This window comes from Melospiza georgiana, chromosome 16 (assembly GCF_028018845.1).
Source record: "Melospiza georgiana isolate bMelGeo1 chromosome 16, bMelGeo1.pri, whole genome shotgun sequence".
NCBI lineage: Eukaryota > Metazoa > Chordata > Aves > Passeriformes > Passerellidae > Melospiza > Melospiza georgiana.
In genome coordinates, this window is record NC_080445.1 from 120713 (window position 1) to 141855 (window position 21143).

Genomic DNA, 21143 nt, shown 5'->3' on the forward strand with positions numbered 1-21143 from the left:
TCAGGCACCCAACTGAAACCTAAACTTTAGTGATCATTCAGTAGAATTGGAGATACCAAGGACAATTTGCAGACTCACCTTCACAACTCAAAGTTCTTCACATCACAGGACTTTCTCCTCTTGTCCCTCTACTATTAGAGGGATTAAATACTAGCGCTACTGGAGCTAGAGCTGGGAGTAACAGCAGCAGTTTGGGTGGTACAAATACTCAATTTTCCTTTTAAAAACAAGGACAAGTAAATTAATTCTATAAGGAGACGTTCCCTTTGGTTTGTTTTTTTTCAGTAACTTCCCCACCCATATGAAATCTGTCCTAAATGTGCTGCTTTAGCAAGGGTTTCTTAGTGACAAGAAAGCATTTCAACATAACAAAAGACTGAGAACCATGTGAGCACATCAGCTATTCTAATTTGGGGGAATGCTTTTACATTATTAAGCTGTAGTAATCAAATGGAGACAAGCAAAACAGATCTGGAAACAGGGCTGTATAACTTAGATCATAGAGCACATCCTCTCTGTAGAAGCTATATGCATTAATAAATGGAAAGAGGCACAAAATTACTTCTAGCAATAATAAACAAGCGCCATTTGAAAATCCTCAGCATTCCTTGGACAACTTCTATTATTGTTCGTATCAGTCTAAAGCTCACGTTTTTTATATTAACATGGTCACACCGGTATGCTGATCCCATTATGCACAGTAAGCAACTGATCTCTGCTAGAGGAACTGATCAGAATTAACTTGCTGCCGTTACCACACATGGCCCAAGGACGGGCCACATGCCTGCTCCAGGTCAGGGACCGGCAAAACAAATGAAAGCAACATCTAAACCAAAGGCAAACGCAGCATCACAGGCCTTAAAAACAACTTGCACTGAATAGTGTCCAGAGCCGTTTAAATGGCTGTCTTTTAATAATTTTAATGAAGAGAAATGAAACAAAGCCCTTTATATAAACAGTTTATTTACTCTAAACAGCAACACAGACAGAATGCCATATAAACACAAAGAAAGTGATGCAGAATAAGGATGCTGGCTAACTTTGGATCTCAGAGGCTTTAAGCAATAACAACCTAGTTTCTGAAAGATAGAAAAAACAAATTCAGGGAGGGAAGGGGGTGGAGGGCATGATTTTTTTTCATACAGCCAGCTAGAGGCTAAATATAGTTCTAACATTTTAAAGCATGCCTGCATCAGATAGCAAAGTAACTAGAGATACTAGTGAATTTATAGAAGTATAAAAGTTTATAATTTTACAGCAGTTGAAATACTGACATCAATATTAAAATAAAAGCAAGTTTTACATAACAATCAAAAATACAAAAGACTGAAGGAAGAGACCCTGTATGAAAAAACTGGGGGCAATTCAGCAAATTTAGAACTGTATACAACTGGCGAATATGGAAAATGGCACACATACAACCCCCTCCCCTTATGTGGATATTAATTGTACATAGCAACATTACATTTTGCAAAAGTTTTGTAAACAAGTTCTTGCCAAACCAATCCCTTCCTTTTTAAGATGCTGCGTGACAAATGCTTATGATGGTGCAAACTTCTTGGCTTGTGCTCGAACCCTCTTTTCATATTCCACTCTGTTTTGGCTGAAAAGAGAAAGGGTAATTATAGCTGGAAAAATCAGAGGCTGTATTACAGGGTTAGGTTCATAATGAAGAGAAACAAATCATTGCTGAAGGCAAACCTTTTTGACAGCAATCCACGGAACTCTACAATAAATTAAACACTTTTCTGGACAAGTATGGTACTGTTCAACTAGTTACTTCCATCACCTGTTGTCAAATGATTGCACTGACTTTGTACTGTACCAGTCTATTCAAATGGGTTTGCACCTGCTCTTCTCGAGACCAACTGTACCTCATGTGCAAACATTCCCTTGTTCATCCGAATTTTTCTACTCCCCACTCACATTAAGACCTGAGGTCATTAATAACAAATTCCATACCCTAACAGTACAAATAACAGTTCACTAATGGCTGGTCGACTTCATATGGTTTTAAATTATCATCTTTACTACTTTGGAGAGAAAATGGAAACACTCCTAGGAAACAGGAGAATGACAATGGTGTGGTCATTTCAGCCTTTATATCTACAGACCCTGACTCGCAGATTTAGGTTTATCCTAATCTTCAGTTGGGGAAAAAAAGTTAGTTCAACACAACTAAGTGTAGCATAGTTACTACTGATGAGGGAACTATGTCCAGTCACTAAGCTTCTGACTCAAGATGTAAAAGGGCAAGTTCTTTGTCTTCTGTTCTTGTGCCAATGAAGGAGCACCATAGTAAAGCATTCATTTACATTCAGCTGTCCATTCTGTATTAGCCGTCAGAAGTGTGAGTTGAGCTAACCAAAAATTTGTAGCCATTACTCTTCTGCCAGAGATAGTTTAGAGTGCTTAGATTTTGCAAATAGCTTTGCAGTAAACTTAACTTATTTTCAGCTACCAAGGCTTGCTGCAGTGAAAGAAAAAAAGGCAGCAAATTATATCCTCAGAACTTGACAGATTGGGGGGAAGAAATGAAACCAGTTGTGGTCACATGCAATGAACAATTGCTAGCAAAGAGACTGAAGACTGTCTCTTCTCATGAAGAGATTTACAGACTTTATTCTACATTTTTTCCTCAAAGTTATATTACATTGCCACATGAGAACATAGCCTAGCTGTTAAGTCTGGCACCCATCGAATCCACACAGAAGAATGCCTTCCATAGGAGACACGGAATGCCTACAGTGAAGAGTAGGAAGTAGGCTAGCACCTTAGGAGTGCTAAAGTTACTGAATGACAGTACCAAAGGAATCCTGAGAATATGTATTCTTATTCTGAATGTTTATTCTTGAAAGTTTAACAACTTGACCAAAAGACCTCTATGTACAATGGCGCATCTTCTGCAGTATTTATCAACTATGCCAACATTACAGATGCGTGCACAATCCTGCTCTGTTTAACTTCTACCAGACATTCACTAAGTAGTGAGAGACACTCTCAGACTGCAGAATAATAATAACCCATCTGAAATACTCTGCATGTCCAAGAGACATGAAAAGCATAAACGGGAGACTATACATACTTGAAGTAACAAAAATCTTGTAATTATTTTAAGCTAAACAGGTATTTTTTCCCCCTGGAAGCACTTTAAACAGAAACAAGACTAGCAAAGACTGGTTTTGTATATACATGCACGTGGGAGACTATTAAAAAGAATAAAACACAGACTATCTATACATGTATAGAAGTATATTATTGAGGCTGCCTTCATCATTCCTGGCTCCTGCAACTGTGGCCACTTAACTGTCTTCCATATGCACTCAACTCCATCAAGCCTTCTGTAAGTACTTTAAAAAAATAACACTGAGTGAAGCCATTAATTAAATGCAAAACCCACTATCCATCCTTATGTTTCCTTTTCTCTAGGACCCTAAAAACATATTTAACATAGCTTGCAAGTACAGTCACATTTCATGTTATTTTTCAAACTTGTCACTCTCCTGGAGGCCTCCTTCTGTCCAGAATTGTAATCCCACAATTCCACCTTGGTTATTATTTCAGTAGCTACCAGTGCCAAAAGCATTTATTTAAAATGCTTTGCTTCCCTAAAAATTATAGAACAGATATCCTCTTTTAATGGTGGAAAAACTTTTAAGACTAAGCCTAAAAAAAAACCTAACAAACTAACAAAGAAACCCAAAAAAAGTCTCTTTAGCTCACAAATTATCTCCTTTCCTAATCAATGCAAACTTCATTCTGCTAAAGCTACAGGCATTCTGTACTTTTCAACCTATTGTTCTGGAAAATGTAGTTTTCCCAAGATGCCATGTTTCCTACACTGACCACAGCTCTCCTTTGTCCTTCAGGCACAAGTTCTTACAGGTATGTACCACTAGGCAGAAGTAAGTTACTCCTGTACTGACAAATGTGAACTGTCACCTAATTCAGTCTCCTCCTGGTCTCGTGATACCATTACACCACATTGTTACTATTTGGCGTTTAAGGGAATGGACTCTCTGTTAGTCTAGAACCAGGTTGAAAATCTTGATATAGGAAGCCTTCACATCTTATTGCTGCTGCTTTGCTATTAAAAGCTCCACTAGCCTAACAGCCATGCAGCTACTATTTTGTTCAAGTTTAGCACAATCTAGACATCTCCACAGAATACAGTAATGAAGGTAAGAAAATTACCCATGTCATTTGTAAAAACATTTACATGTTATACTACAAGTAACAGACACTTGGAAGCAATATGACAACTTTCAGGCTCATATGCAAAGACACTTACCAGTAAATTGTGTAAGCCTCTGCTTGAGCTGGGTCTTGAATATTTGGTTCATTTAGAAGTTCTTGTATGCCTAACAAGATCTATGGAAAAAGGAATAGAAGTAACAGGCATATATTATGGGTACTACTAATAGGGATTCAGTGAAAAACCCTTAGAAACCAGTTTAGGTACACACAGTGAACATCTTATACTTGCATTAGATAAGCAAGCAAAGCAAAAGTATTAAGAACATGTCCAAGTACAACTAATGACCTGTTTAATTGTGATTGCTGGCCGCCAGTCCTTATCCTCCTCTAAGATGGAGAGACACACGGTGCCTGAAGGATACACGTTTGGGTGGAATAACGGTGGTTCAAATTTACCTGATAAAGAAGAGGAAATGACTTGCATACAGTGCTAAGAGGAAGATCAGAGAGTTGGGTTAGATCAGTTGGGGAAAACAAAACCCAAAAATCCCCACACCAACACTGGCAAAAAAGCCCCAAATAAAACCCCACCAATTTCTGGAGCTATTAATACCAGTTTTCTTCTTGGCTCAGCCCGTACCTAAAACAGAAACTCCATCACATCTGTGATATCAATCCAGGCAATCCAACATTGTCTTTTTGACTGGTAATCTTTTGGTTTAGGAATGGAAACAGACAAAGTAATTCATAGTAGCTTTGTGATAAAGACCTTTTAAAAACAATTCTGTCTTTTCAGCTTTACATACTACTTTATAAGGGAAAGATACTACCCTTCACTCATCTTTTCTCTCCTCACTTTAAAATAATGAAAGTTTCATACAAAGATGACTTAAGTTCTTAGCATTTTTTTCAATTTCATATTTTCCTATGTATAATCAAGATGCACGGAACCAAAGGAACCAAGTTTAAATTACAAGACTAACTGATGGCTTGTGTAGCTTTCCTTCTGCCGCTCAATCTATATTCTGGCATTGCTTTTAATCTTTACAGGACTTAAATGCAACAGCTAGCATCTTCAGTAAAGTAATGAACACTCCCTTTGCAATACATGAAACATGTACATATTAGTGCAGTTTTCTCATCCATCTGACATTGCAAGTATTCACAAGACATAACAGTCTTGCTGCCCTATGAAGTTCAGTGGTACTTCAGAAGCTGCACTGGCAGGAAGTTTTTCAGTCACATATACATCTTATAATAAAGCATGACAATTCCTTTAACATTGTCAGGATGTGAAAACTGGTATTTTTGAAGAAAATAATGTGAAATGTTTTCAGTTACCAGAGATGTTTGCCCCTGAGTTACATGTATTTAGGTGGTATCAAACAAAAGGAGTAGCCAGGAGCTGACAGAGCTTAAATATGCGAATGTGATGATAGATGAATTGCTGTCAAAAGAGCAATTTGTAACCACTGTCATTGCTCTGAGAAGGTATCCAATTCAAGAACCAAGAAACCATGCAATGGAATAGATGTTTTCAAGTTTCTATAATAGGTGAAGTTTGAGATGATACAAGGAAAATTCAGTTCAAAATCTTAAGGAGACTAGGTATCTGAAGATCTACTAAGTTATACATGGTAGCAGAAAAAGAACAGATTCATATTTTAATTACCTGTGGTAATTTTACTTACATTTTGGGGGTGAAGAAGGGTAGTCATCCTTGAAAAGCATCCGTAGTTTAAATAAGCCTCCTTCCCATGGTGTCTATCAAGAGTTAATGTAGAATTTGGTTACAGAAAGGAAAAGTCAAAATTGTGGAAAAAAGTTTACCAAGAATACAGCTTCTCAGGCAAAGCACAAGACATTCTTCTGCTACACGGCAGAAAATAGCTGTCCTGCACTGTAGCACACTGTCTAGACTACGGTAAACTATTCTACCTATAGAAGAAGGTGAAGTAGAAAGGACAGGGTTTCTTTCTTCAGCTACTAAGTGATGTCAACTCATCAACACAGTCAGAGTCATCACCAGTAATTTCATATTAAAGTAAAATTTTCACACTACCTAAGAACAGGATACTGCTGAAGTTTTACACTATAAATGTAGAACGAGGAAGGGGCTGTTGTACCCCCACTAAAGTCTCAGAAGATAGGAGAGGGATACATCCCTTAAGCGTGGGAATGTAAATAGCTTCTCTTGTGCCTTATGAGAATGTGGTTAATAAAACCATAAATTAACTAAAAATGCAGACAGAACTGTACAACTGCTACAGTTAATGAGATTCACTAGTGTAAACTAACCCTGTCTGTGTTTGGTAGAATGTAGGCTCACAGATGCCATCTTTCTGTAATACAAGAAAATTTAAGAGGCTCTTTATCCCTACCCAGCACTGGGAAGGACACTAATAGGAGCAGCTTCCATGACAGAGAGCAAACCAAATAAGACAGCACTATTCAAAAGTGTCATACAAACGAGAAAAAAACATCTAGCAATAGAGAAAAAGACTGTCTCAAATATACAAAACATATAGAGAAAAAAGCCCATCTTCTGACAAACTGAGTTCTGATAAGAAGTGCAGAAATGTAGAAAATATTCTAATAGCTATAAAATTTATTTCTCTGCTACTTCTCTGTAACTTCCCCTTGCTATGGAAACACTGTAATGAAAGTAAATGTTGGGCTGATTTTTCTAAAACAACTGGAGTAAAGATGGTCTCACATCTTAAAAGCAAAACTGATCAAATCTTATCCTCACAGACAGACATGCTTGAAGACCACCTGAGAAGGAATTTTTTTATTATTTCCTATATGGACTATAATTTTTAGCTGAATGAAAATCAAAACACCCAAAAAACCTACATGAAGACAGAGAAATCACTTCATTGTCATTGGTATTCATTACGCAAAGTCTCAAGCTAGAAAAGGAAGAAAAACATGCTAGGAATTAATAAGATAATACACTTCCAGAAGTTAATGAGTTTTATTCTATTTGCTGTAGTGTATTTAAAGAGCTTGTTCTAAATTGCTGTAGCCAGTTGTCAACTAGAAAAATCCTTTCTCCGTACCTTCTCAGAAGAGTTTCTCTTTAGAAATTACAAGGTTTTTGATGAATAAAATTTTTGTTTGCTTTCAGTCACACAGGAAGGCAAACAGCTTTTAATAATTTACACAGAAGAACAGAACAGTTGGCAAAGTTTTTATCATTTTTCTGATACAGCAACATACCTTATGGGTGAAAGATAGCAGACACTCAGAAGCCCTACTAACGCTAACAGTATGACAGCAGTATCATCGAGACCATATTGCATTATGGGACTAGTTGCAGATGTTTTTTGAGTCAAATTTTAGGTAGTTAACAAGTGATTTGCTGTCAAATAAGTGAACAGAGTATCCCACCCAGGACTAACGCCGCTTCAATATTTAATCTGGCTGACAAGAAAGCATTCTGGTGTTTTCAACTACTCATCTCAGGGAAAACAGCTGCAGTACAGGATGCCTCCAAACACAAAGGGAATAGAGACCAACTGCTTGGTCTGATAGAGATGAATAAGTCATGCTGCTTCTTGTTAAATATAATTTTTTATTAGCAGGAATCACATCAGCCTAACTGATCTTTTCCAGGTGTGACACATTTTCTGGTACACATGAAGCAAGCTTTAAGGCCTTGTCCGCTCCACTTTGCGGTTTACAAAACTTCAAAGCCATACCATGAAGATTTTGTATGGCGTATAAATTTTACCTAAGTATTTAAAAGTGACACCTCCATAAGGTACATAAACTGTTATGGGGAATAGTCTTGTTCAGGCAGAAGATAAGGGGACGAGTTTTTCCTTAGACTGTGTTAGAGTATTTGTTTGTGCTTTTTTAAGAACTAACTAATGCTGCGCCCAGAGCACTACTACCAAAACTAAGTTGTAACTCTAACAGCAATATTATGTCCAGCATTCAACTAGGGCAGCATCGCAGACCCTGCAGGTCTTGCCTACACACAAACTCTTCTGAGAATCTAAGAAACAAGATCATCAAGGGTATTTAGGCAAATTGGCAAAAGGCAGTAGAAAAGGCAAGGCAAAAAAAGTCCCACACTGAAGACCCGAAAGAAAGAATTAAAACCCCCGAATAATTAATAGTAGTATTTCAGAAGAAGCAAGAAGAAGCAGAAGACAACCTCCAGAAGACTCTTAAACAGTCCTCTGAAAACTTGTATTCTTCAGGTGCTAAGTGACAGGAGTTGAACAGGCTTACACTACACTTTGTCCAATATTCCTAGTCCACAGCACTTTTAATTCTAAAGTAGCAGCAGGACACAAACTTCATTATTAAACTATACATAAGGTAAATTCTCAATTGTCAATGGAATGCATAGGCAACTGACATTACTTTTCACCATAAATGAGAAATCAGGAGAACAGTAAGTCTTACCCCTTTCTTTCCTGGAATAGCACACTCCCAGTTCATTAGATTCATCGTGCCATCTGGATTTTTTGTAGGTACTGCTACAAATCCCTGAATCAAGGCAATAAGACATATGGTGAGGATTTTACAAGATGTACTTAAAATACTTTGTGACACATTTTATCTTTACACAGAGTTACTTCTTTTTGCACTACTAATCCTATCAGGGTAATGACAAAATCATCACCAGAACACTGAAACAATTGCAGAGTCAGATATTCAGTAGCTTTCATACTTACAAATGGATGATCTTTTCTCCAGGCTTTTCTCTCCTGTGCAAGTCTGCTAAGAGCTATGCCAGACATATTCAGAGTCCCTCTACAACAAAAGTAATTGCTATTAGCATATACTTTTACTTATAGCAGAAACACTGCATTATGTTTAAAAGCCCACTCAAGAGTAATTTTGACCTCTCATTTTCACTTCAATAACCTAGACACATGTTTCTGCACAACCAGCAGAATTTATCATCAGGAATAACAACAAGTTTCCCCATGCCATCAAGTTTTAAGTAACTGGACTTGACCTACAAAATTCCATCCTTACCTTACTGCTTTATATTTGAACCCAATCTTAGAATAAACTTTAACAGTAGCTTGACAACAGAAACACTATTAGTAATGGAAAAAGTGCTCAGACTTCCTACTGGTGCAACTGATACACTCTGTTTATCTCCTTCCTACACCACATGAGGCATGGCAAATTTCTTCTGTAGGCAATTCTCTGCATTTCTCCCATTTCTGGCAAATGGGAATACGAAATACTACTTTTTGGGTAAATTCCCACTGAAAGCCAGTATTTCCCAGAAAAGCCACAGGGATATAGAATTTAACAAAGTCATCTCAGTTTTGCAGTGATGCAGCTATAAGATTTCTAGACAACAGCAGGAACAGGCAGCAACACAGAGCTCAGCTAAGGAAGAGCCAGCAGCTCATTCCACAAGACAGATTTTAAATTCCAGTACAAACTGAAGAATATTTCTGCACCTTCACTGCCTTAGTAGTAGCCAAGCATGGCGACCACAACTACAGAAAAAATATGCAGAGCACCGGTCATTCACTACTGCAAGACACAGAACAACAGTTCTAAACAGGATGATTGCACGCGTGATGCTTTCAAATTCAGGGGATGATACTCCATTCACCATAACAGTACTCAAAGTGAGTTTATTTTTCATTGTCAAACTGTATCTAAACACAGGGTTTCACTAGCAACGTGTTCAAATTCCAATGAAGGTTTTTAATCCTTCTTATAACTGCACTTCCACACATTTTAATTAAGAGATGATAATTGGCAATGGGAGAAGTCAGGCCAATTCGTTCTCAATTCCACATGTACCTCGTAAACCTTTCTGACAGCAGAAGAGTAGAATGCTTCCACTTAACAAGTTCACAGAGTGACTGAAAGTGCTTCTTTCAACCCTATTAAAACAAACCCTTACACACTGGTTAAGAATTATGCAGAATTTCACTCAATATGTTGATTACTTATAAGAAGTAATTCAGTCTACTATTATAAGCATATGAACTGTAGACCTTTAAAAATACCAGACTAAACAATGTATACAGTTCCTAGGACAATATGTATTTTAAATCTGTTCTTCAGCCTTTTAAGCCTGTTTTGCCTAGACAGCCATATTCCCTAATTCACTTTCAAAGTAGCAACCAAATTAGTGTCAAATAAAGCTTTTTAAAAGGGACAATGCACACTCAGTGGACATGCACACACACAGAAATAGTCCTACATTCAGTCCAGTTTTCCTCTAGTATTCCCAACATATACGCCTCTATCTTAATTACGGCAGAAGACTTGCAGGACTTAGTGAATGTGTACACGTGACTTCAGATTTTAATCTGTTCACAAGCAGGAAATGCAGAGCCATTGAAAAAAAATACCAGCAAAACTGAAAAAAAAAAAAAAACAACAAAAACAACAAAAACCAAAGGCAACAAAAAAATCTCTTCCTTAACCAAATTATACAGGCAGCAAGTTTTAGCATGTTGTGAGCAAATTTTAATATGTTTTAAGAGATGTAAATGAACGGCATATACAGCAGAGTTTCAGCTGTGCTTTTGGTACCTGGTAGTCCACTGTACTAACACTAACCTTCTCATCATAGGCTGAGAAAACCGTATTTGCTTATAAACCATACAAATATTCTTACATTATTCACCAAACTCTACTTTTTCTGCCAAAAGGTTGGCATTACAGGATGCTTTCTAACACATTTCCTGTGGCTAACAACCAATTGCCTACAACCTCAAGGGAAATACCAGTTTCTCACCGGGTAAATAAAGAGCGGATCTGCTGCAGAACATCAGTAACTTTTCAAGTAATTGAAAAAAGAATCCCGAGTTTTCAGACCATGCATCCTACTTACTTTTGTTACACACTATACTGTGCCCTAATACAATAAAGAGTTTTCTAATGCTCTACAAATAGGTTTCCAAATCTTGAGGCATTTGACTTAGTTAAGCACTGAAAAATTTCAGTGCATATGAGAGACAATAGGCTTCACATATCTGCTTTCCAGACTTCAGTTACATCGAAGAGAACAGACAAGCATCTAGAACCTCATCAGTCTATTAGAAAATATTAAACAAGACTGAAATCCCATTTCACAAACTAAGATCCCATTAGTTAAGCATCCCCTCAAAAGCAATCTGCTAACAAACTGTCAATATGAGTTCTCTATATCCCAATCTATTAATGTACTACATTACCAGAAAGAATTCTGCACCAGAGGAAATCTATTCAATCCTTTTTTTGCACATGCCACAAAAGTCGAAGACACCAGTTTTCACGTTTTGAGTTTAATCCCCCAAATTCCCCCCTGCCATTAAGAGCTAGTAATGTCCCTTTTACTGCCATCAACTCAAAGTTAACAGAAACTTCAAAATTTACTCATTAGCTTGCCTTTGCTGCGGTTACTGCCTTCTTTAGGAAAAGGACAAAATAAAACCATCACGCTCATCATAGATGCAAACTTTTGTGCCTCATTACAGAATATCTTACCCATTTACACTTTCTGATGGAGTGGAACAACCTACTTTCACATACAAAATGCTCGTCTTGCAAATAATCTTTCCCGTGCCACAAACAACTCTCTAAATACATCAACAATATGCTCTTTGAGGTTCAAGAACTTTCAGTACGACTTACTGATTCCAAGCAGCAAGAAAAAAGACCCCAAAACGTTAAGACTGCTAGCCTCACATTTTTACTTTGCAGGTTAAATACTAACATGGAAAGACATTATTATTGAAGTAGTTTGCCCCGAACTACACAAACTTTATTTTCAGAAAGGTGGAGAAAGCCACGGTCTGAGCTTTAATCAAAGCACGCTAACTCTGGACTGGGATAGAAAGTCTCCTCTGCTTGCGGCAAGAGAAAGGTATAAGAGGCCGAGCGGCGACCAGAGTCGCACATAAAACAACAGAAGATGCGCACGGCGATGGACTCCGTGTTCGACGGCCAAGTAACCGGACAGGGCCGAGCACCGCCCGCCACCGCGGAGGGCCGCTGGTCCCGTCAGCCCCGCGAGGGGCCGGGGCAGCGCCCAAGGCCTGCACGGGGCACCGCGGGCCCGCCCGACGTTCCCGGGCATATACCCGGCGGGGCGGGACCGGCTCGCGCAGGCCGAGCGGTTCCACGCCCTGCCCGGCGACCTCCGCCCGCCACCACCGAGACCTGCGGGGTGCTCAGACCCTCAGGCGGACAGTGGTGCGCCGGCCGGCCCAGCCACAAGGCAGGAGCCACCAGGCCCGCACGCCCGTGGCCGCCAGTCCCGTCCCGCCCCATCGCAGGTGAGGGGCGCCAGCCCGGCCCGACCCAGCCCCGCTCCGCTCCCCACCCCGAGGCCACCCCGGCCCCACTCCCGGCCAGGCCTCACCGAGAGCCGCCGCCGCCGCGCGTGTCCCGGATCGAGGCCGCGCGAGTGACCCGGATGTTCCCGCTCCCGCTGCTTTGTCTCCACTCCGGAGTTTCCCTCCCTCTCGCCTCGGCGCGGAGCGCGAAAGCGCTACTCTGTCCCTCGGCCCGATCCGTCTGTGAACCCATCGTCACGCGTTACGCATCCCCGCGACACAGGACCCAGAGGTGTCCCCAACAACGCCTGAGTATGAAGCACCAGAAAAACTCCACGCGGGGCTACCCCAAAGCCGAGAACTTCCTCGTACCTCTCGCTCCCGCCAGCTCCGGCGGAAAGCTGAATCAATTCTTACCTCTGGCGCCGTAGGAGCCGCCTGCGACTTAAGAACGCCTGGTCCGTCGACGGGCGCGCGCAGGTCTGGCGGGCCGCACTCGAGCCGGGCCGAGCCCCGCCCCCTGTGCCGGCCGAGCCTGATTGGAGGAGGGGCCGCGGCTCTGAGGGGCTCCCGCGGCTGCGGGCGGGCGGAGGGGCCTATCAGAGAGACGGCAGGCGGCACGGAAGGCGGTCTTCAGTTCGCCTCCATCCCGCGCTAGTTTCACTGACCTTTACGAGATTTATGACCTGGGTTTTGTTTCCCATTGCTTTGTTGGTTTGGTTTGGTTTCCTTTCCTGGGGGGGGGGGACGGGACGGGACGACGCATTTTTAGTGGCAAGTAGAGTATGAATCACATTCTATTCTCATCTTGGAACTTCTCTTTCTTAATGAAACTGAGGAATTTTTAGTCTTGAAACCGCTGCTTAGCTATGCCTTGTGCTTGTCTGTGTCAGTGTTGCTTGAACGATTTTCTGTGTAGTAATAAAGAACTCCAGAATTGACTATTTCAATAAATAATCACCTAGATTCCAATCAGCCCTAATCAATATATATGCTGAATATCACTCTACCTAAGAAACCTGTCACCAGTAGCAAATGCCCACTGTAGACGAGGATAAACACATACTCCCCTTTGTAACTTTCCACACAATTCCAGTGGCATTACAAAAAGCAGTGGAAACTGTTAACACCTGCCTTACAGGATCTCTCTCATGAAATTGTACGTATTACAGTCTCTGAGAATGTCATACACATATGGGCTATGTGTATATGACTACGAGGCAAGATTTCATCACACGGAAAGATGAACAGCAACCCTAAAACGTGAATTTGCCAGATCATTTTCATCTTTCTGAAGTTAAACTTCCCACTGAAAGGAAAACTAGTGCCAAATGAACCCTAGATGTTAAAAAAGATCCAAACAGGTTGCTAATGACGACTTAGTCATTTGTGTCCCCTTTATAACCTGGTTTCTAGTTCAGGGTAGACACTTGTCCATTTTGTGCTCTCATTTTTCCTAAATGGTGAAAACATTTGCAGGAACAGATATGTAAATAGGAATTTGGGTTGAAAGTCATGCTGGCTGACTCTAAAAGATCAATACTTTTAGTAGGACAGTCCGATGAAAATACAGATGCACACACCGATTGCTTAATTACTGTAATTGCTGTACTTCATTGCTACAGCAGTGTTTGCTCTTAGCACTTATTTTAGAAAAATTCAAATGCAATTAAATGCAGCAAATTGGTTTAGTAAAATAAATTTTACTGATGTTGCTGGATATACAAGGAAATAATAGAATGTGCTTTGCACTTAAAACCAACTAAACTGTTAAGATGAAAATCACTTCATTTGTAACTACAGAGCCTTTAGGAATTTAAAAATCATGGGTCTTAGCTTCTCAAATTCTTACTAGCAGTTCAGAAAATAAGACCTGTCCAGTGGTCTTCTCAATACTAATACGCAATTATAAACTTTTCTATAGAGGACACAGCTGTCAAATTTCCTGGATAATTTCAACAACCTGTACTTTGTAGTTAAATAATATACTTCCTTCAGCCATTTCTATCTTTGCAACTTATTATATGTTTGCCTTATTATAAAGCATCAATTTCCATTAGCTTAGTTTTTCAAACAAAGGAAGCAATTACATTAAAAAGCAAAGTAGTGGATTCTAGGATCTTTGATGTTAGGCAGTGTGGTTTTTGAGTTGTACAAAAGAAAAGGTAAGCAAAGTGATTACTTAAAACTTTTCCATGTGATTATATATCCATAAAAGAGACAACTACTTCCTCCTACAGTAATCAGCACGTCACAGCAACTGCAAAGGAAAATAATTTCCCAACTGATATATATCTGAATAGACCTAACTTTCGTGATGAAGTTTTTTGGGGCAGCAGTAAAGGATACTTCTCCTTTACAAAGGAGAAAGCATTAATGCTTTGAATCACTACAGAAATATGTAACTACATTTTACATCTGAAGTGCTAAACTAGGAATTCTCACAGGATATGACACCATTAATATCAATTAGTGCATTTAGAAAAGACAATGTAAGACAGCACACTTTAAAAGGGAAAAACCAGGTTTATTCCATGCAGTTTACAATACACTAGTGTTATGAAAAGGAAGTTCAAAAAATACCCATACACATTTCATTTGTTTTGAAAGTGGTGGTTAACTGTAACCATCTTCAAATTACTTGGGAAGCCCTAGCAGATATTCTTCCAGGGAAATTTCCCTGAATTCAGTTTCTTGTCTGTGTCTGTGCTATGAGTTTTGGTTAATGCAAGTCCATTAAAACCAAATCATAACTCAAATTTTGCTGCAGTAAGAACACTTCAGATATAATGAATTGGCACAAAATAAAGTGTTATTGCTAATCCACTATCCAGGAAACAACACGTTGCCAGTATGGCCACTTGGGTATAAGCACAACTTAAGCAGGTGATGCCCAACTAATTTTGAGACCAGTGACTTGGAGGAAAAGCTTAAAAAAAAAGAACATTTGTTGAATTGGGTAGGTGATCCTAAAGAGTGCATAGGAAGTTGATTTCTCATAGCTAAGTTGAGGTAAGGATAAGGGCAGAAGCAGGTGGAAAAAGCTGCCATTTGATACTCCTTCTGTTTGATGATCTTGTTTCAGTTCCAGTAGAGGTTGGTAACATTCCTTTCACAAATGCCTTGGCACTTTCTTCATTCTAGCAAGTACACATGAGCCAAGTTAATGTGAGTAAAGTTGTGCATAAGCTTTTGGAAAATCTTCATAAGCAGCAAGAATCATGTACATAATAAATACATTTACTCTTCACTCATTTCAGATGATGAGGCCTCAAAATCACAACAGGTCTTAGATCAATATTTAGGCTCAGCTTTCTAAGGCAAGAAGAGCACTATCACAGAACCTCTTCCCCTTCCACTCACCCCCAAAGTAGCAAAATACCTTTAAAAAAAGTTTCTCTCATTATAGTACTTATTAAGACACAACATCCTGAAGAGAACCCTCTGACGCCTGAAGAAAGCTATATTGGCAGCAGTATCTCCTCAATGAACTTTTGAGAAGTTTATGCCTTGGTCGACATCACTAAAGTAACGGTCAACTAAGTTGCAAAGAAATATTCTGTGACAATTTCCTGGGGCAAAATCTTCCTCAAAGCTTCTCTATTGCCAGTGCCGTTCATAAAAGTCAACAGATTTCAGCCAAGGTAATAATGACGTGGAGGGTAGGTGTCCTGCCTTCTCTAGTGTGCCCTTATCAGATCTGGATACTGAAAATCCAAGCCATATAGGAACAGTTAGATCTGCAATTGGTTAAGACATTTGTAAAAATTATTTCTGTCCATGAGTTGAAAGGAAAACTGACTAGTTGTTTTTTAGATATTACATGTCTCTGGAACCTCAAATTAGCCCTGGAAAGCATTTTAGCCCTTAGCATTTCTGCTCTGAAAATGGAGAGTTCCTTCTGACAGTCATTTAGGTACTGGACAATAAGATCTATTTAGCCCTTTAAAGCCTCTGTTCATTAAGAAGCCTTTAAAGACAGCTCCTGATTTTTGTGAAACAAAAGAAAACTTGCATGACACTGAGTTCAGAGAGCCTTCCGGGTATTTTTTTTTAAACTGAATATTCATATTATTTAAAGAATCACTAATTCTACACAAAGCCCAAGTAAGATTCCAAGATTGTCCTCAAAACTGGAAACAGCTGCAGTCTAAATTACAACAAAGTAACAGGCATCATCCTTAGGCTTAAGTATTTCAAAACTGTTGTGTTAGAAAAGACACTGACTGGTCCTATGACCACTCAAGTTTTAACCCTACTCTCTTAAGATAACAGACGCTGTTAAAGGCATAACAAAATTTCATCTCTTTTCAAAAGACCTACAGTTCAAGGGCTGATTGAAAAAGTTAATTTGAAGAACTTGAAACTTTTAATGAGGTGACAGAGAGAATAAAAAATAGGAGAATGGTACTTTCTGATTTTATCACATCTTAAGGGAACAAAACCCCAGACTTCAGGCTTTCATTTGACTTCCATCTTCTTCAAAAAGCCCAGGACAACTTCACTCTTCTCCCAGTATTTCCCAAGGAATACATTCCAATATACCTGGGTAATTACAATCCGGATTCTATTTAATTCCACTGAACCAGATACTATTGCATTTTTGCACTCAAAGTTCATTTTTGTAATATTAATAAAAAATTTGTAACTAATGTTCATTTGTAACTAGTGTTCATTTGCTGGTGGGAGCTCTCTACAGCTTAAACAGAGACTGACAACTCTCAACAACTTCAACAGACATTCACAGGACAGCGTTCTGAGAAGCACTTTTCTGATAGTGTTATCACCATACTCAGCAGATTTGTTCCCTTAGTTGCATGCCTGCAATTACGTTGTCTTTTGTTTAATCTGCCAGTTTTCATTTTTCTCCTGAAAAAACCGCCAAAAATACCCCTCTCTCAGAAAAGAGGAGATTGATGCAATTTTTGAATCTGCAGGAAATAGTCTTGTTTGTAATCAATCATAACTGTGCATTCACATTGCTAGAAATGGAGCTACACAGTTAGTGTCTAAAGAAAATCTCAAACCAAAAAAGTCAGATGGATTCACTGAGCTTCATTTTTTAAGAAATATCTTCTCCTAATGCTACAATGCAGGATGAAAGGAACTTTTATCATTACAAGAAATCTGAGTTTGAAAAAAACAGTACATTTTCCAACTTTTATGAGTATATGATTGTATTGATGGAAACTTTAGTGAAGATTCAAAAAAAGCTTCTAAATTCAATCAAGTCTTTGACAGACAATTAAATTACTTTGGGATTAAAAACATGCAATTAACTGTAATCCATGGAAATCCCACAGTAAATAGGACAAAATACCAGGTAACTTTTGGGCTGTCAGAGTATACATTTGGATAGTTATTATGGACCATGTGACATCCATGTCTTTGAGGCCTCAGAATTACTTATTCTTTGTAGACAAATTCTGATTCACCTGCCGCTTGAAGAAGTCAAAAGCATGTAACATAAAAATACCATCTCCATTAAAGGAAAAAAAAAACCTCTTGAGAAAACCTAAGGCCAACAATATGCTGTCTCCTAACTCAAAGCAAGAAATTGCTATAGTAAATTTGAACTTCTGTTTTTAAACAAGTTTTGCAAGAAGTTTGTCATGTAAATGTCTTTAAATAATTTCATCTCTCTCATTTCCTGTTTTATTCCTTCTGTTATGATCTGTTCAAGCTCAGGATCTGAAGTTCTAACCTGGAATACTGTTCAGAATAAACAACTGAGGAGCTGTGTATGTCCAGAGTTAAGTTCAAGCGGTCTGCAGTACAGCTTTGCAGTTCCAGCCTCATAGTGAACCCCTCAGCTCTGCACAGTCACAGGTAATTCTCAGGTAGGTACTCTCTCCAAATAGCAAAAAAAGAACAAAGGAATCCAGTTTTAACTGTATAGGTACATTGCTTCCTCCTTGCAAGAGCTTAACACATGAAGCAATGTTTGCCAAGCCTGGTCACGGAGATTGGACTCTAATGCAATTACCTTGCATTACTTTATTTGAAACTGCAACAGTCAAACAAAAAGAAACAAAATTTATTTAGGGATAAATTCTTAATGCCTTGAAAAAAGCTGAAGAGAGCATTTCCATCTATCTGAAAGCCTTGCATGATCACAAAAATTAAAGCAATAATCAACAGCAAGAACAGGAAAGTAGTTAGTTCAGGTGGCCTCAAATGAGAGTGTATTTGAAATAATTTACAAGGTACCTGCCTACTAAAGTTCTTCTTTTCTTTCCTTCTTAAAATCTTTGTGAGATATTGGAAACAAAGTGCAAAAAATTATTAAACACTCATTTCCCTAAAATTAGCTATGGTAGGGATACAATATAAACTAAACTGCAGGTAATCTCAGCATAGAAGCAGGTTTTAAAACTGAAAATATTCTGCTGGGGAAAATCCCCCATACTTAGAAAAAAACCACTCTTTTACACACTCTAAATTTGTTCAGATTGCTCAGTTTGTTACTCATGCTTTGCCGATGTCATTCAGGAAAATTTCACTTTATTAAATAGTCTGTCCTTTTTGGATTTAATAAGACAAGGCAACAGAAATGCTGATTCAGAAGGATCACGGTAAAACTGGCATTTTAGGCATTAAAATCCACTTAGATCAATGCTGAATTACTCTGTAGAGCACATCAAGAAAGCAACAAGTAACATGGTTGGCTGCAATTGGCTGCAATGAGCCGGGGAGCTCAGAGATCTTGGTGGAGTCATACTGCTTAAAAACACAGTGACTACTGCAGCAGAGGAAATGTTTTAATATGCAGTTAACACAGACAATTGTTATGCTTATTTTCAGATACACAAGATAATCCGTCACTATTTAGGGGACATGTCTGTGCTCAATTTAAGCTGATAAAATATGGGTACCTAAAAAAGTATAAAAGTATAAACATTTCCCCCTACACAATTACAGTTTTAGTAAATTAAATTCAGTTTTAACTTCTTAAAAAAAGACAAAAAATTTTATGTGTTGTGGAGAGGCCAGCAGCTTCCCGTGCAGACCACATCCAAGTCACAAAATGCATTACAAATCCTTTCAAGCATTAGGCACACAGACAAAACATTTAGCCCATTGCTTAATCTGTTTAGTAGAAATGTTTCTTACAAATTGTTTTGCCAAACTTTTATCAATGTCTAAGTCCTTTAAAAAATCAAATAATAATTAAAAAAAAAGTAGACCCTGGGTGTTTGAAACTCAGTATGCAGTATATGCATAAATTCTGAAATTACTAAGAATGAAAAGTGTAATGTCTTTAGAATTTAAAACCATCTTGTAGCTTTTTGAAACTCCCTTCCACTGGTTCCATGAGTCAATGAAGCCAAGTTTTATACTGTCCATTTTGTAAAGTGTTTTAAAGATGTGCTAAAGATTTTGCTCAAAACATAGTGTGTGTCTTGTGTATTAGCCTTTTTCAAGGACAAACTAACAAAGCTGCACCACATTCTGTTCAAACACTGTTCTTAACTGCATAGCTGAAACTGTATAGAAATAGAAAGGTTGATTACAGGGATCCTGAATATCCAAAGTAATCAGGTTTTTCAACTGGATGAGTTTATGTTCACACTAAGATTGATTTTAATCCAAGTCATAGAGACAGGGACCTAGGACTAGCCAGCTGTATTTCTGTAAAACCTTCAGCTCTAGAAAAATCTCTACCCTAATCCACAGTTCAATGCTTATAGGCATTTTATAGAAGCAGAAACACACATATGAGTACAAACACCTCCAAAGAAACAGAATGTTCAATTGGTCATTTTAAGTGAATTTTGATTCCACTTTCAAGCATGTGACCAGGACTGGAGCTTAACTTTTGCAGGAGCCTGTTTAACAGAGAGAACATCAAGAATAACTCAGAGGAAGGCCATTTTCTCTGAGTTTAGTCTTCCCTTTGGGTATTGAAATAAGCTATACATCCAGTCAATATATACACCCTTCAGAGAAATCTTTTCTCTGTTGTGTAACTTTTACACATGCTAGTTTCAGTTGATCTCCTAGGCTGTTATTACATAATAGATTATGTCACAGAACCGTAAGGAATGTGCAGTATAATACAGTCAACTGGGGCTGACATTGATTCTGAAACAACGTATGCCCAAATACTTGCGTTTCTGGGCTAACATTTGTGTGTGTGTGTGCATGTGTGTCTAAGTGTATGTGTGTGTGTGTGTGTAGCACCGATTACATTGTCCTTTTAAGGTTTACAATGATTAGCAGGAAAAGGTCTCCAAACTGATCAACACTGGGTCATCCAGCACCAGACATTAAGTGCTACATGTCTCCAAGGAAAATATGAGTGCATGGTCATTTCTTTTCAAATGACCAGTGTCAATAAGCCAACAAGAAAGCACAACCATGCACTACAACCAAAACTTAACACACATTCCCACACCATCTATTCCCATTATGTAATCTTGCAATGCTTCCAGAAGTTGACACCAGCTTATAGGCAAATATGGTTGAACCCAGATCAACAGAAAATTGTCTAAATCAGATTTTTTTCTTTTGCAGCCAAGCCTCTTCAGTGTGACAATTCACTGCATCTTCGAATAAAGAAAAAAACTGTCACCGTTCAATACTGTCTTCACATCCTGGAACCTCGTTCTTGCAAAATCTGAAATAGACCAATAAAAATTCTATAAATGAAAATTAGCTCAATGTCATTCCTAAAGCATGGAGATC

General features: G+C 38.6%; 2 protein-coding genes across 4 annotated transcripts in view; both read right to left on the reverse strand.

Moving 5' to 3' along the window:
- Positions 1–943: 943 nt before the first annotated feature.
- On the reverse strand, positions 944–12960 carry UBE2I (ubiquitin conjugating enzyme E2 I). Of its 2 annotated transcripts, none has more exons than XM_058035392.1 (7): positions 12873–12960; positions 8889–8967; positions 8617–8700; positions 5889–5961; positions 4544–4653; positions 4292–4371; positions 944–1603 (listed from the first exon to the last, which is right to left on the reverse strand). In XM_058035392.1, exons 2-7 carry the CDS (start codon positions 8952–8954, stop codon positions 1540–1542), a joined length of 477 nt encoding a protein of 158 aa, XP_057891375.1. In that variant the 5' UTR covers positions 8955–8967; positions 12873–12960; the 3' UTR covers positions 944–1539. The 2 variants fall into 2 exon arrangements, with proteins under 2 accessions (XP_057891375.1, XP_057891374.1); XM_058035391.1 differs by lacking the exon at positions 12873–12960 and adding an exon at positions 12542–12648.
- Positions 12961–14961: 2001 nt separating this feature from the next.
- Positions 14962–21143, reverse strand: part of KCTD5 (potassium channel tetramerization domain containing 5) — a 31981-nt gene continuing 25799 nt past the window's right edge. For both annotated transcript variants that reach the window (XM_058035922.1, XM_058035921.1), the window contains one exon: positions 14962–21075. In XM_058035922.1, the coding sequence (XP_057891905.1) occupies positions 21046–21075 (30 nt within the window). In that variant the 3' untranslated portion in view covers positions 14962–21045. The remainder of the gene's footprint in view (positions 21076–21143) is intronic.

Coding starts and splice junctions, on each gene's coding strand:
- UBE2I (XM_058035392.1), bottom strand. CDS start 8,954: ATGTCTGGCATAGCTCTTAGCAGACTTGCACAGGAGAGAAAAGCCTGG. Junction 8,701..8,888: donor GGAGAAAAGATCATCCATTT/GTAAGTATGAAA, acceptor GCCTTGATTCAG/GGATTTGTAGCAGTACCTAC. Junction 1,604..4,291: donor GAGGCTTACACAATTTACTG/GTAAGTGTCTTT, acceptor TTCTCTTTTCAG/CCAAAACAGAGTGGAATATG.